Below are 17,092 nucleotides of genomic sequence, written 5' to 3' on the forward strand. Positions count from 1 at the left end.
GTAGATTCTTCATTTTTGGTCCTGTTTTCAAGTTGGTCTACACTAAAGTCCAAAGGGTCCAAAATTAAACTTAGTCTGATTTTAACAAAAATTGAAATCTTGAAGTTCTTTGATATGCTGAATCCAAAAATGTACTTAGATTTTTTATTATGGGCCCAGTTTTCAAGTTGGTCCAAATCAGGATCTAAAATTATTATATTTAGTATTGTGCAATAGCAAGTCTTTTCAATTGCACAGTATTGCGCAATGGCAAGAAATATCTAATTGCACAATATTGTGAAATATCAAAATTTTTTTTAATTAGAGTTATCTTTCTTTGTCCAGAATAGTAAGCAAGAAATATCTAATTGCAAAATATTGTGCAATAGCAAGATTTTTTTTTAATTGGAGTTATCTTTCTTTGTCCAGAATCAACTTAAAATCTTTGTTATATACAATATACAATGTATATTCACTTTTTACTACCAACTGATAAATTAAAATAATCTTTACCATTCAGTGATAACAAGCAGTTTTTTTACATCTTAATATTTTATGATGTATTTAAATGAGTAGTTATTGTTGCAAACTCCATTAGAAATTTTAATTGAGATTAGTTTTGGAATAAGGGAAAGGGGGATGTGATTAAAAAAATTGGGTTCAATTTTTCTCATTTGAAATTTCATAAATAAAAAAGAAAATTTCTTCAAACATTTTTTTGAGAGGATTAATATTCAACAGCATAGTGAATTGCTCTAAGAGAAACAAAAATTTTAAGTTCATTAGAACACATTCATTCTGTGTCAGAAACCTATGCTGTGTCAACTATTTAATCACAATCCAAATTTAGAGCTGAATCCAGCTTGAATGTTGTGTCCATACTTGCCCTAACCGTTCAGGGTTCAACCTCTGCGGTCGTATAAAGCTACGCCCTGCGGAGCATCTGGTTTGATATGCTGAATCTAAACATGTACTTAGATTATTGATTATGGGCCCAGTTTTCAAGTTGGTTCAAATCAGGATCCAAAATTATTATATTAAGTTTTGTGCAATAGCAAGAAATTTTCAATTGCACAGTATTCACCAATAGCAAGAAATCTTCAATTGCACAGTATTGTGCAATAGCAAATATTTCCAATTACTCAGTATTGCACAATAGCAAGAAATATCTAATTGCAATTTCAATTAGAGTTATCTTTCTTTGTCCAGAATAGTAGTTAAATCAACTTAAATCTTTGTTTTATACAATACAGATATATAATTAATATTTCAATTGGAGTTATCTTTCTTTGTCCAGAATAGTAGTTGAATCAACTTAAATCATTGTTTTATACAATATACAATGTATATTCACTTTTTCTACCAACTGATAAATTAAAACAATCTTTACCATTCAGTGATAACAAGCACTTTATTTTACATCTTAATATTTTATGATGTATTTAAATGAGTAGTTATTGTTGCAAACTCCATTAGAAATTTGAATTGAGATCAGTTTTGGAAAAAGGGAAAGGGGGATGTGAAAACAAATGGGGGTGGGGGGTTAAATTTTTCTCATTTCAGATTTCTTAAATAAAAAGAAAATTTCTTCAAACATTTTTTTGAGAGGATTAATATTCAACAGCATAGTGAATTGCTCAAAGGCAAAAAAAATATTTTAAGTTCATTAGACCACATTCATTCTGTGTCAGAAACCTATGCTGTGTCAACTATTTAATCACAATCCAAATTTAGAGCTGAATCCAGCTTGAATGTTGTGTCCATACTTGCCCCAACCGTTCAGGGTTCAACCTCAGCGGTCGTATAAAGCTGCGCCCTGCGGAGCATCTGGTTAGCTTTTGTACTAAAAAGTAATTGTATATGTTAATCACTGTTTATAAAGAATTTACAATAGAAATAGGAATGAAAACATTTAGATTGACTTTAACACTTTCATTATTTCATTGCTAACAGTAATTGACCAGGTAGAGAGTGGTTTAAATAGTATTGTCCACCCAAAATATCAATCGACCAGTATTTGCCAGTAAATGCCAGTATTTCCTGGTATTTACCGCTGGCATGGTCAATACTAGTATTGACCACTTTTTTGCCAACCTTGCCTCACTATAGTGTTGTGAGTGAAATCTGTTTGTAAACATGGTAAATTTGACCCACAAACAGACTCTTCATTTATTTTATTTTCACACAGCTGCCAATGTATTACTGTCAGAAAATGGTGATGTAAAATTAGCAGATTTTGGAGTTGCTGGTCAACTAACTAATACAACCAATAAAAGAAACACATTTGTTGGGACACCATTCTGGATGGCACCAGAAGTTATCAAACAGTCAGCTTATGATACAAAGGTAACATTTATTACAACATAAAACATTTATCAAACCATTTCCCTATCTGGTAAATTTTTGGCATAACATAATTTCAGCTGATTGCATCGAATATATAGGTAAAGGTAATCTTTGGTTAATGAACCGTGAAGTCATTATTAGGTTAGGTGAACAAAAGGAGGGTAGTATACCTCTGTATTTTGTCAATCAGTTAGTCATGTTAGTTGTTTGTTGATCTTTGTACCAAGTGAGTTTTACAATTTGTTCTGATGGTGTGCTGTTAAACCAATGTCCCAGATAGATAGAGCGATAGATAAAGGCAACAGTAGTATACCGCTGTTCAAAACTCATAAATCTATGGACAAAAAACTAAATAGGGGTAACAAACTAAAACTGAGGGAAACGCATTAAATATAAGAGAACAATGACACAACATTAAAATGTAACACACACAGCAACGGACTAAGCATTAGACAAAATCCGATTGTCATTGGTGAAGATATTTAACCCTATCACTTTCGAATGAATATGTCCCAAACAAGGAGCTTCTACAAATTTATTCAGTTTAGTCATTTATGTTTTGTTTCTTTACAGCTGAATGCACAGTATATGTTTTGCTCATTGTCAATGGTAGTACAGTAGCACCACATCTCATTATTTTTAAATCAGTCTAGTAATATGATTACAGTAATCATAAGTCTGTTCATGTTGACATATTGGACAACTGAAATTCAGGCTTTGTAAAAACATATACACATATATAATAATACCCACACAATCAGATATCTGAAATATGAACATGATATTATTTGTTAAAAAATTAAAATATTTGATAATGTCCAAATTATATTGAGAGTTTTTAATTTCTATATAATTATATTGAGAGATTTTAATTTCAGGCTGATATATGGAGTTTTAGGTGTAGCTGCTATATAATTATATTGAGAGATTTTAATTTCAGGCTGATATATGGAGTTTAGGTATAACTGCTATAGAATTAGCGAAGGGAGAACCTCCAAACTCAGAACTTCATCCAATGCGGGTATTATTTCTCATTCCAAAAAATCCTCCTCCTCAACTCACGGGGAACTACTCAAAGTTTTTCCGAGAATTTGTAGAGCTTTGTTTAAATAAAGAGCCTGCAAATGTAAGTACATAAGAATTATTTCATTTATCATTTAACTTATATAATTGATTCTGCATATTTATATTTTATAAGAATTGTTTTATTTTTCAAAACCTAAAAGAAAAGGTTAAGCCACATGCTCTAGCCACAAATGTTGAAGTAAACTAAACATCTTGGCATATTCTTATAATTAACAATAAGAAAAGGAACATGTCTACAAGGAAGCAAGATATGTCAGCTTAAATTTGTCTCAGAATGGAGTGTAAAAAGAGCTACACAACAAGAACTAAAACTAAAAAATATGAAACCTTTAAAAAACAAATTACATTATTAATGAAAATGATACAAGAAATATAGCAAACCAACTAAATATAAGCTTCCAGGGTATGATATCCACATGGTTAAAAAGGACAAAATAGGTTTTACTCCTGACTTATAACTGAATTATCACAGCAATTGCAAAATGACACATTAAACAAGGAAACAGCTAAAAATAGTCTAATGTTACTGAAAGTTATTTCACAATTCCAGTTTCATTAACATGAGCTTTTATTTAATAGCGACCAAGTGCCAAAGATTTATTAAAACATAAATTTATACTAAGAGCGAGAAGGACAACATATCTTCAAGATTTAATAGACCGTTACAAACGATGGAAGTCTGAGCCAAAAAACAATGGTGATTCTGACAGCGATGAAAGTGAACCGTATGTTAAAATTATTATTAAATAGTACTTAGAAACAGCTTCATTTTAAAATTTTCTGTGTCATATGGTGCTATAAAGTCGTTTGTTGTCAGTATTTTCATTATCTGAAGATACATTCGGGACAATTACTTGTTGATGTTGTCATGTTATGTTATACTGTTTTTATACAACTGAAAAATTGAAAAATTGAAAATGTTTTGGTCATATATTGGTATCGCTTTGGCACCGTAGTTGTCGTCCTCGTCAGAAGACATTTGGTTTTCGCACTCTAACTTTAGTAAAAGTAAATAGAAATCTATGAAATTTAAACACAAGGTTTATGACCATAACAGGAAGGTTGGGATTGATTTTGGGAGTTTTGGTCCCAACAGTTTTGGAATTACGGGCCAAAAAGGGGCCCAAATAAGCATTTTTCTTGGTTTTTGCATCATGTACATGGAATTAGGAATTAGGGGCCCAAAGGGTTCAAAATTAAACTTTGTTTGATTTCATCAAAAATTGAATAATTGGGGTTCTTTGATATGCCAAATCTAACTGTGTATGTTGATTCTTAATTTTTGGTCCCATTTTCAAATTGGTGTACATTAAGGTCCAAAGGGTCCAAAATTAAACTTAGTTTGCTTTTAAGAAAAATTGAATTCTTGGGGTTCTTTGATATGCTGAGACTAAACATGTACTTTAATTTTTTGATTATTGGCCCAGTTTTCAAGTTGGTCCAAATCGGGGTCCAAAATTAAACTTTGTTTGATTTCATCAAAAATTGAATAATTGGGGTTCTTTGATATGCCAAATCTAACTGTGTATGTAGATTATTCATTTTTGGTCCCGTTATCAAATTGGTCTACATTAAAGTCCAAAGGGTCCAAAATTAAACTAAGTTTAATTTTAACACAAATTGAATTCTTGGGGTTCTTTGATATGCTGAATCTAAACATGTATTTAGATTTTTGATTATAGGCCCAATTTTCAAGTTGGTTCAAATCGGGGTCCAAAATTAAACTTTGTTTGATTTCAACAAAAATTTAATGTATGGGGTTCTTTGATATATGCTGAATCTAACCATGTATTTATTTTTGGATATTGGACCATAATAGGTAAATGTCCAATTTAAAATTTTAAAGTTTTTAAGTTTAAGTTCTTAGACGACATTCATTCTGTGTCAGAAACCTATGTTGTGTCAACTATTTAATCACAATCCAAATTCAGAGCTGTATCAAGCTTGAATGTTGTGTCCATACTTGCCCCAACTGTTCAGGGTTCAAACTCCGCGGTCATATAAAGCTGCGCCCTGCGGAGCATCTGGTCAAGTGAATGGGGTCAAAAGCTATGGGGATTTTTTTTTCCAATTTTTTTTTTTTTTTTCTTTTTTCTTCAAGAAGATTTTTTTTACTGAAATGACATTATTCTTTGGTAAGGGATTTTGTTTATTTTGTTTATTTAATTAGTGGTTTATAATGTGGAGTAGAAAATATGATTAATTTCTTAAAGATTCAACATTCAGGGGAAAAAAAATGAATGTGTTTTTGTTATTGAATAGAGATGAAGAAGATGAAGCCAATGTGGATACAGACTGGATAATGACGATCAGACAAGCAGATCAAGATTTAAAGAAACAGTTACAGAACGGAGATAAGATGCCGGATCAGGTAAATACAAGAGTTCAAACAACATGTCACAAGAAAACAATTGCTTGGAGGCATATAGAAAATCTTGAGGCATATAAGCAGTCCATTTTATGGGGTTGAAATACATACTACAATTTGAAGTACCAATAACTCAATTGTGATAGAGTATGGCAAGAAATATTTGAATTTTAGCTGCTGAAATTTGATCTAAAAACCATGCATGCAATGGAAATTTATTGTTGTTTAAAGGAAATAAATGAATGTAATTTAAAGACATGGATTTAATATAAGATGAATTTATAAGATTGAAATATAACAAGAGCACCCTTGGTTATAAACAGAGAAAATTGGTATATGTTATGTGTTGTCATTAACAATAATGTTGATGTTGTAGAGGTTTTTATGCATAATAAATCTTTATTAAAACATGTTTTGTGTAACATTGTCTTCCTAAAAACTAATGCTTTTTATTAGGAATTGACCCAATAAAACATAATTCTAAACAATTTGAAAGATTTATGTTATTTCTGATACTTTTTGGTTTTTTTTGTTGCTTATTTAATTTTCTTTGACTGAATTTAAAGATTTTAGTATTTTGTCTTGTAACAATATGTGAAGCTTTAAGATGGTGATGGATGCATGGAACTGGTTATAACTGGTTGTAAACATTAACTGCTTTTTATGTTCAATGTTGCATGTCTGTTCTAATAACAAATATATTGAAAGTACATCCACTTCATTTGAGTTTTGGTGGATAGTTCTCATTGGGAATCATACCATATCTCCTTATTTTTCAACTGGCGGATAATCAGTTGCTAAGCAATTATACATGTACATCAAATGTGTGTCAGAATTTTACTCAACATATGAGCCTGATTTTGATTTTTTAAGGCCTTATTGATTTTGCGTCTTTAATTATAAATATATATATATGTTATTGCTTTAGAAATAAAATTTGTTTTGTTTTATTGCAATCTGAATGAGTTGGATATGTTCTAAATGAAAACAAAAAAAAATGTAGCAGGATCAAACAGTCATAACATTTTTACTCAAACTGTTACAATATTTTTTCTAAAATTCAGATTACAAATAAAAGTTTATTTTGACTGAACAATAAACAATACTTTGAACAGCAAAAAATATTATAATGAGACATACTCCTGTTTAGAAAAGTTAATTTAATTTGTGAACCATTTGAGCGGTAGCAAAATTATATTGAATTTTACAGAATCAACAGAAACGCCCTGCCCCTCCGGCTCCCCCCAACATGCATGATGATACAAATGTAAGTCCTGTGGTGTGGAGTGTAGTGTGGCGTGTTGGTCAGATATTTACTTACACCTTGCTTTCCATTTACTGTAGTTGAGATATCAAAATTCATAGCTTTAATGTTGCAGTGTTTAGTTTGTCATGTACTCTCAATTACAGTAACATAGATATTAACATTGTCTATTAGAATATAGTGTGTAGGATAAGATTATCCCTAGTATAAAGTTTGAGCTAGATATAGTATTCCTGGTGTTGGTGTCACTGTATTTGATGTATTTCACTAAATTTGGAGGAATTTTATAACTATTTCTGTCATGTGTACAGCAAATGTTTCACATAAATATTTGAAAGCTTTTTTTTCTTGCATTTTCATAAAAATTTGAAACTTATTATTTGTATCTCACATTTTGTTTACTTTAAAACTGGAGGTTTTGCATGAACTACTTTTAATCTATGCTAATGGTTCTCGGACATTAAACACATCAAATCACACTTGATTCTCCAACAAACCAATGAATATTAGTTCTTGTGTATTTCAATGCTGAAAGCTTAGTCATAGGGTAGCAAGTTAGATTAATATGTTGAGCATTTTTTTCAGCAGAAGTCATCAGAAGAATATTTTGGTTTATTTTGTATAAAGTATGATAAGCTTAATAAAAACCCAAATAATTTGATATGATCAGGCTACCATTTAGTTAAGTAAACTAATAAGATACAAACACATAAAAGATAAATTAAAAAAAAACCAGAAGTTTCTTCTGAATTAAATGGCTGCTAGCAGGAGTCAAATTTAAGCTCTTTTGTGTACTGGCCAGTCTGAAAACTCTACTGGTCCGGCTCCAAATCTACTGGTCCTGCAAAAATGACATTCCTTTGACAAACACTAATATAAATGATAGATGTTTAATTTTATTTTGATGCTTTCGTTTACATAAATTAGACAGGAATTTTCCCTACCTTTGATTCCTGTCATTTATTGCCGTAGATTTTTTGTGCTGTTCTGATTGCTCATGAGCACGTACAGAATCCAATTTGAAATTTGATGCAATCAGTGATTTTTATCGACAAATTTCTACTGGTCCGCCGGACCACCAACTGACAAAATCTACTGGTCCGACGCACATTCTACTGGTACCGGACAGTTACTTTCGACCCCTGGGCTAGTAAAACTAACCATTTATATAGTATTGCTCATCTCTTATCTCAAACGACCTCCAGTGAGTAATTTGGTAGCAAATAACATTCTTTCTTCATAGTTGTTCACTTCTATGTTATGTGGTTGGTGGAGAGTTGTCTCATTAACAATTATACCATATCTTCTTATTTTTATATTTTTTCATGTTTTCTAAATGAAAAATGGCTTTTTCAGGTATAGCTTTCTGTACATGATATGCTTGTTTGTTGTATTAAATGTTTATTTCAGAAATTGTTGTTAGATTGATAATCTTTATTGCTGTTTATTTACTTCACTTATGGCCAATATATTGCCTTACATAGGGACATATAATATCTCCTTAAATTGCATATTAGATATTCATGCAAATAAACAGAACCTTTTTTAATAATTTTTTCAGGTCAAATATTCACTTCTAAATTTTTCAATAACCATGCATTAAAGTGTTTTATATCCTAAAAATAAATGCTATCTGTCCAAAAAAGAAAAAGAAATACACTTGTGTCATAAAAACCAAAAGTGCAAACATTGCATCTTCTTTTGATACAAAAATACAGCGATCAAACATTTTGACCCCCTGAAAGAAATCTGATTAATCTGTACATTGCATGTGACTCGAGACTGCATGATTCTTTGTGTTACAGAATTACAATATTGGTCCTAGAAAACAGGAGAGAATACCGGATAGTCAACCATATAATCACCCAGCTGTAAGTTAACCTATAATCTTCACAAGCTAACCTTTTGACCTTTAACCCTGTTGATTACGGGGAGGAAGATTGATGTTTTAATAACCTTCTAACCCTTTTTATTTTGTAATATGTTTAGTTTCAATTAGTAAAAGACACCTTTAATTTCTTTGCTTTTGGGAAATTTGGTAAAAATTTCTAAATCTCTCACTTTGCTTGATATATTAGATTAGAAATAATGGTGTAGGTAGTTTTTCACCTGATTTGAATGATAAAGAATCTGGGCTTACAAGAAATTTACATATAACAAATCGCTGCTGAAATTAAGCTTATCAGGATTAACAAGATTTAATAATAAAACCTTAAGAGAACTATTCCTGATAGGATCAGGGTAAACATTATAGGATAAGGGCACGCTGATGCCAACATGAGTAAGGGAGAAGACAATACTGTGAAATAGAGAAGAAACTAACCCTGTTAGTGGTCTGTTAAAATAAATGAAAAAAGTGAAGTTAATTTGAGAATTACTGTGATTTTGAAATATATTTTGTAAAAGAATCATTTGAAGAAAAACATATAACATATGTATAAAATGATTGACATTTTGTAAATGTCTCTGACAGAGAGGTCCTCCTCCTCAGGGACAAATAATTGGACATTTAAGTTCACAAGGACCATTAATGGGACGTACAGAATCAGCTCCAGTTTTAAGTGACCGTAAAGATGTAAGTCAATTCTTTCAAGGCTTTGGTGGTGTTTCTATATATAGTACTAAAATTTTGCATTTTTATATAAACTATAGCTTCACTTTAACCTCTCTTTCATATTCTGAATCTCAAGTTCTTACTAAACGTATGACACCATTGATTTTGATAGTTGTATTTTCAGCATGATAGAAGGCATTGTTTTCATGTTCACAAATGTGATTGAACATATCATTGTGTGCCAACCATTTCTTCAGTTTTAAGCATGTCTTTTTTAAATGTTGTAAGTAATTGAGGTCACTTGGTATCAATTAAATTCAGTTCAAAATTAAAATTTATTATTTCATTTATTTCACGCAAAATAACTTGGTTTCAACTTGTTTTGGGTTTTTTACCTTGCCTTGCCTATACAAAACAGATGGTTGGTATGAATTTGTGAAATCATCTCATTTTGTTCCAATGTAGTGAATCCTTCTTTTACAATACTGACTAAAGTTTTATAACCTTGATAATATTTGTATATTCACGTTAGGAGAGGGGAAAACATCTTGTGATCATTTTAAAGTTTTGGGGTTTGTCTTTCAGAGTTATGGAACATTTATGTAATTATCTATAAATAACATATCACTTAAAGTCTTATATATAATTCTGTCCAAGGGACATCTGTATCACTGTAATAAAGTCTTATATATAATACTGTCCAAGGGACTTCTGTATCACTGTAATCAACAATCTTGTCATTGTTTTGTATTAGGCACGTCCATTGGTTTATGATATTTTTTCTGTTTTTTTTTTGTGATAGACACTTTTAATCAACTTTTTGTACATCAAAATTTATTAAACTTGACAACCAGTTAAAATGAATATGGAGAAATTAAACTTATTTTATTTAGTATCCTTATCTAACTTTAAAAAATCTGCCAAAATATAAAAATATTTAAGGTTATAGTATTATACACAAAATAATACAAGGAAACCTATATCATCATTGTGTGTAATTATACCCCACGCAACAAAGTTGCGGAGGGTATAATGTTTTTGACCCGTCCGTCCGTCCGTCAGTCCTGTTTCTTGTCATCGCAACTCCTCTCAAACCACACAACAGAATTTCACGAAACCTTTTCAGATAATAAGGACATACTATGTAGTTGTGCATATCGACGGAAAATTGCGATTCAATTTTTTTTCTAGGAGTTACGCCCCTTTGAACTTATTTACTTTAATGTATTACTGCAACAGTTTGTCATCGCAACTCCTCTCAAACCACACAACAGAATTTCACGAAACCTTTTCAGATAATAAGGACATACTATGTAGTTGTGCATATCAACAGGAAATTATGGTTCAATTTTTAAGCAGTTAAGCTGCTTTATGCGAGCACCCTAGATTTATGTTCTACCCAATAAATGCTGAAATATGTGCCACTTTTATTATCTGGCTGGCTATCATGTTATTTATAACTAATTGGACACTTTTGTCATACTTTTTATTCTGGAATATAAAAAATATTATCATAAAAACGTTAAATGGTCGTCGATTTTCCCAAAAGTTTTGAAGTTGCACATAGGAAGTAGTGCTCGATAGAAATCCTTCTATAGTTTATTATCCCCTGTGCTGTTGGCTTAGATGCCAAAGAACAATTGTATGAAATATTTGGTCGCCGAAAATCTATAAAGATGAGTCGTTTTCATTTCCCAAATGGCAAAAGTCGTAGGAATATTGTTTGTCGTCGATACGTATTACATACGTTAGTAGTCTATTAATAAGTCGGCGGCAATTTCAAATTACATAGAAGACGAAATTTACGTACCTTTTAAATTGAGAGGATTCTGATGATCAGGGCTTTCGGTGGCTTCAAGTGCCGGCTACTTCACTGACAAAAATATAAATTCAAAAAGATAAAAAATATCTTTTTCAAATGTTTACAGGCAGCCGAGAGACGCATTGTCGCAAAGTCGCGGTCATGATAAACAAGGGTGAAATGTCAGTGTTTACCGTGGGCTAAATATAGTTCACATGAATTCAGGTCACTGATTGGTTGTATATTTAAAGTCAGAATGCATCGTTTCTTTTTCAAAGATAACAAGAGAGACGTTCCGGTGGTCATTAAACGATAACAATAGAGACGTTCCGATGGGCATTAACTCGTTGGCTTTTTTTTTTTTTTGGCTTTTAAAACGTGAAGACAATCAGATAGGATGACAATCTTATGTTATGGAATAATATCAGTCAAATTAAAGAAAGTGTAGTAGATCATATTGTTCAGAATCTGGAAAACAGTATCTTTTGAAGTTCATTTTTGAAAGCCCACGTGGTGTTCAGAGAATTAAGGTAAAAAACGAAAGTAGAATATTGTCGACTCGACCTCAAATAAATAACATTTCCAAATAATTTATGTATCAGACTTATTGAACAGTTTACAAAAAAAAGAAAATCAGAGGATACATCAATTTTCTGTCAATGCTTGAGAAATAATTGTATGATTTAAATACGCGTAACAGTCTTTAGCCGAGAAGAGGGGGTCATTTGTTTACAAATGCACGTAGTTATGCAAAATAAATCGATCAAGATTTATAACAAACCGGATTATTATATAAATAAACTCCTTTAAAAGTAAATGAATTTTAAGCATAAGGTAATAAAAATAAAAAACTATAACATAAAAAAAATGAAATTTCTTTGAGATTTTTATTTCTTTCTTAAATTTCATACATAAAAAATGGTCAGTTGAAAGATGAAATTAGGTGCCAGGAGTTTGCGAGAATGCAGGATTTCATGCTCTACTTATGCCAGAGCTTCTGGGGGCCTTGAGGGGCCCCAGACCCCCTGCCGTAAGGCACCAAGCTGTAAGCTTGGTGGGCGTCTGGCTTCGCTGAACGCATGTTACAGCCGCCTATAATTTTAATTGGGCCTTCTACTTCAATTTCATGGGAAAGCCCTGCATTAGTGGGTCCTCACTATGGACAGGTGCATACAGAATGTGGCGGCTTAAACATCTTAACTGGCACAAAACTCTCCCCTAACATAGGACAGTGTATGGTGTATAATCTCAAACATTGAATCTTTATAAATATAAATTGGAAATAACTTTTGAAAGTGGTAGGATTGCATAACATAAACATTACTGTACAAGCATTATTTGATACTTTAGAAATAGCTGAGAACAATGCCTGAGATAAATATAATTGACTAATTCTTTACACTATTCATCTGAACTTTGCCAAGTTTGCCTTTGGGTTTTTGATTAACTGCCTATAGCACCCTTTGGTGCTTTGATTTTCTAGGAGTTATGCCCCTTTGAACTTATTTGCTTCAATGTACTTCTGCAACAGTTTGTCATCTCAACTCCTCTGAAAACACACAACAGAATTTCATGAAATTTTGTAGATAATAAGGACATACTATGTATATTGACAGGAAATTATTATTCAATATTTTTTCTTATACTTATTTAATTTCTCCAATGACAATGTGGGGAAGTGGGGTATGTGAGCGTGCTCACTAAGGTTCTTTAATTGTATTTTCTTTCCTACTTTGAGTTCGTCGAGTTCGTCAAAGTAATGAAAGTTATTTTATTTGTAAGATAAATCTATATATACTTTACAGTCAATGGATTTATTTCATTTTAAGGTGGTACCCAACACTTTCACTAAAATTAATTTGGCTCGTTTAATTTTCATAAAATTTTGACAAAGTATTTACTTTGACCCTTAAACAAAAATATAAAAATTTCAAAAATTTTGAACCAACGGTAATGAACCGTTTTGTTCAGAAAAATTACACTGGTTATATAGCAGTTTGACAAACACCAATTTTGATCATTGAGAAGCTTAATATTCCATTTACAACACAACGTAATCAAAACGTTTAGCTGACTTTACAGAGTTATCTCCCTGTAGTGTTAGGTACTATATATAATTAGGGAACTTGACCGGTTTCTTTTTAGGTGTTTTCTGTTCTAAATCAAAGTTATATGTACATGTCTGACTGTATGTTTGTTGATTATTTTCTAAATCATATTATATGCCTATGTGTAATGATTATTTCTAAATCATATTTTATATGCCTATTTGTAATGATTTTTTCCGTATCAAAGTATGTATGCCTATTGTTATGATTATTTCTAAAAGATATTATGTATGTGTAATGATTATTTCTAAAAGATAGTATGTATGTGTAATGATTATTTTTCTCTTTAGTTGCTTGCTGTTGTTGCTTGACAGTAGAATATTATGTGTTTGCTTGGTATTTACAGGGCGCACCCATTCACCAACGTAGTCACTCTGACGATGCACAACCTCCATCTTCATATTACCCTGCGTATCCTGCCGCAAACCCATCTAATCATGTCAATCGAGTAAGTCTCTTGTCTTACATCCAATATTCCATTGTGTGAAAGGTTAAGGAATTAACCCTGATATGAAGTGGATTTGACTATTAATTGTGTGAAACTTCATTAAAATAATGATTTATTAACAGATTTGGTTATTAATTATGTGAATTTATTCAAAGACAATTATATTAACTGTGTGAAGATTTAAATTAGTGGTTTACTAATAATTTGAAATGTGTAAAGGGTTAAAGTTTGAAGAAAAAAATATCATGTTGTACAACACAACTGTAAACTGTAGTAAGAATAAATACCAGTTATGCATGGATTTTAAAGTTAATTTAAAATATATTTCATGAAATTCTTTGAAAAAATCAATTTAATAGGTTCATTTAGAATAATGTTTACTTCAAAAGAATGTTTCCAGAATATCCTTGGTCTTGACTTAATGGGGATATTTAGATTATGTATACAAAGGTCCTTAGTCGTTTCTTACGAACACAAGATAAAAGTAGATATATATGTCACGTCTGTATATACATTTTAGTTATGTCACATTTCTATCTTTATTTAGCCATCATCACGTCCTAAATCTCAGTATGATATACCTGCAAATATACCGCCAAAACCATATGGGGTAAACAGGGGCCCTGATATTGTACAATTTAGACATGTGAGTCCTTCCTTTGTTTCGCCTCTTGATATAACAATCTATTCTATTCTCTTACACATTTCTAAAAGAATGTATATTTTATATGATATAATATAACTAACACCTTGGTTAGATGAACTAGAAATGAAAGTTATCAAAGTTTTTAGAGCTCTTTCAAGGTTTTTGACTCCTGAAAAAAATCATGTAAAAACTTTGCTAGTTTCATCCTATTTGTAGGTGTAGCAATACAAATTCAAATCTTAACAAACCTTTTCTTGAAGCTTGAAATTTTTGCATCAGAGCTAAAAAAAAAGTTCATCTAGTAAAGGGTGCATGTTTAGTACATAATAGCTTGCTCACTTAAGTCTGGGATGTATTTTATGGTAGATGTAATCATTGTTTTGCATGTTTAGTCTGTGAATACAACAATAAGTACAGCAATTATGAGGGGAGGGGGGGATTTTATTTTTAAAGTCTGGGCTTATATTTGGTCAAATGAAATGTTGTATAAGCATATAAACTACCAAGACAGGGACTAAACTAATTTTACCATGGTAGCTGTGATCTGCTTTATAAACAGGAACTTAACTAATCGTGTACTATGGTTGTAATCTGCTTTATAAACACCTAAAATACTTTGACAGGAAGACTTAATAGTCTACACCTAAAATACTTGGACAGGAAGACTTAATAGTCTACACCTAAAATACTTGGACAGGAAGACTTAATAGTCTACACCTAAAATACTTTGACAGGAAGACTTAATAGTCTACACCTAAAATACTTTGACAGGAAGACTTAATATTCTACACCTAAAATACTTTGACAAGAAGACTTAATAGTCTACACCTAAAATACTTTGACAGGAAGACTTGTCTACTGGGATTTATTGCTGTTTAGAAGTCTGCTTTATAAACGCCTAAAATACTTTGACAGGAAGACTTGTCTACTGGGATTAATGCTTTATAAACACCTAAAATACTTTGACAGTAAGACTTGTCTACTGGGATTAATGCTGGTTAGAAGTCTGCTTTATAAACACCTAAAATACTTTGACAGGAAAACTTGTCTACTGGGATTAATGCTGGTTAGAAGCTGTGAACTGTCACAATTATTTTGTTTGTTATATTTGATTACAGTATAATCAATAAATGATTCAGCTATCACCTAGATTATTTTTAAAAATAAGTATTTGCCAATCCATAAAAAGCTTCTGTAAGTGTTCCTGGGTCATATAAAAGATGTGTTTAAATAGTCCATGACCACTTAATTTTTATTACTATGTATTTATTTAGTATTTTATTTTGAACATTTTATGAGAAAAGTGAAATATGAAAAGTTTTACCCTGTTCCGTTTGGACCTATATCTCTATGTCAGAAAATAAGTTTGCGTTCTTTAACTTGAGTTTGTTTCAACAATAAGTTATGAATCTAACAAACCATACTGATTACCACCAAACTTAGATCAATTTTGAATTTGGGTGGTGTCATTTTCACAGTTCTCCAATTGTGTCCCTTTAAAATGCTTAATATGCTGTTTCCACAGTCAAAAGTTTAGTTTGCCTCATCCAAATGTTATAAAACTTATTCAACAAAAAGTGATTAAGTTTGAATTTGGGTGGAGTCACTTTACTGTCCCTTAATAAATGGAGAAATTGGCAAAATTGCAGCTTCTGCACTCTAACTTTAGTTTAATATAATTACCAAATGTTTTGAAAGTTCTACACAATGTTTATCACCACCAAAAACAGATCAAGATATTAAGAATTTAGGTGTTGTTTTTGAGTTATGTTCCTTTATAAATAGAAAAATTGCAGAATTTGCCGTATTTTTAAATGGACACATTTTTCATTTATTTATATATCTTCAAAATGAAGATGGATTTTGTTGTAAGCATGATTATATGTTATCAAAACAGCGTTTCTCACTTTATACCAGGTGTTGTTCACTGTTTATGAATAGAACATCATGTGTTCTACATGAACTCCAGTAGCCCTTTTCACTAAAATCTCAAGTGTAAAATTTATCGTAAATCTAAAGTCAACTTAATATTTTTATCGTAAGATTGATTTTACACTTAAGATTTTTTGTGAAAAGGGCTACCTTTTCAGTGCAATTATTGAGGCAAGTTCCTGTTTTATTTAACAAATGTTGCTTGTTTATGTAGTTGTCTTTATTAATGTCATCTAATTATGTATAATCTTAAGATTTTGAAGGTAAGGCCATGGTTTATGAAGAAAAAATATTTTTGTTTCAGTTTAAATTCATCTGACTATTTAGTAGAAATACCGAAATGTGTTTAGCAAAAAAAAAAAAAAATGTAACTCATACAGAAATTTAATTAAGAAAATGTTTTTGTTTTAACTATTTGAAAGTTATTCAAAAGGGTTAGTATTAAGGATTCCCAAGTTTTACTTGTATTAAATGTTACTTACCAATAGTATGATTGTGAAATATGTGTGATTTATATAGTACTGAAGAAAATACATAAAAACATAATAACTGTTATATCT

The 17,092-nt window shown here is 31.0% G+C and overlaps 1 protein-coding gene across 15 annotated transcripts in view; it reads left to right on the plus strand.

The window, feature by feature from the left end:
- LOC143067041 (serine/threonine-protein kinase 26-like) overlaps nt 1-17,092 on the plus strand; it is a 34,547-nt gene that overhangs the window by 12,266 nt on the left and 5,189 nt on the right. For 3 of the 15 annotated variants that reach the window (XM_076240007.1, XM_076240009.1, XM_076240008.1), the window contains exons 4-12: nt 2,168-2,325; nt 3,266-3,451; nt 3,991-4,136; nt 5,674-5,782; nt 6,990-7,046; nt 8,849-8,914; nt 9,517-9,618; nt 13,853-13,954; nt 14,502-14,600. In XM_076240007.1, coding sequence (XP_076096122.1) covers nt 2,168-2,325; nt 3,266-3,451; nt 3,991-4,136; nt 5,674-5,782; nt 6,990-7,046; nt 8,849-8,914; nt 9,517-9,618; nt 13,853-13,954; nt 14,502-14,600 — 1,025 coding nt within the window. The remainder of the gene's footprint in view (nt 1-2,167; nt 2,326-3,265; nt 3,452-3,990; nt 4,137-5,673; nt 5,783-6,989; nt 7,047-8,848; nt 8,915-9,516; nt 9,619-13,852; nt 13,955-14,501; nt 14,601-17,092) is intronic. The other 12 variants (XM_076240011.1, XM_076240012.1, XM_076240010.1 and 9 more) reach the window with 12 other exon arrangements.

This window comes from Mytilus galloprovincialis, chromosome 3 (genome assembly GCF_965363235.1).
Source record: "Mytilus galloprovincialis chromosome 3, xbMytGall1.hap1.1, whole genome shotgun sequence".
NCBI classification, from domain to species: Eukaryota; Metazoa; Mollusca; class Bivalvia; order Mytilida; family Mytilidae; genus Mytilus; species Mytilus galloprovincialis.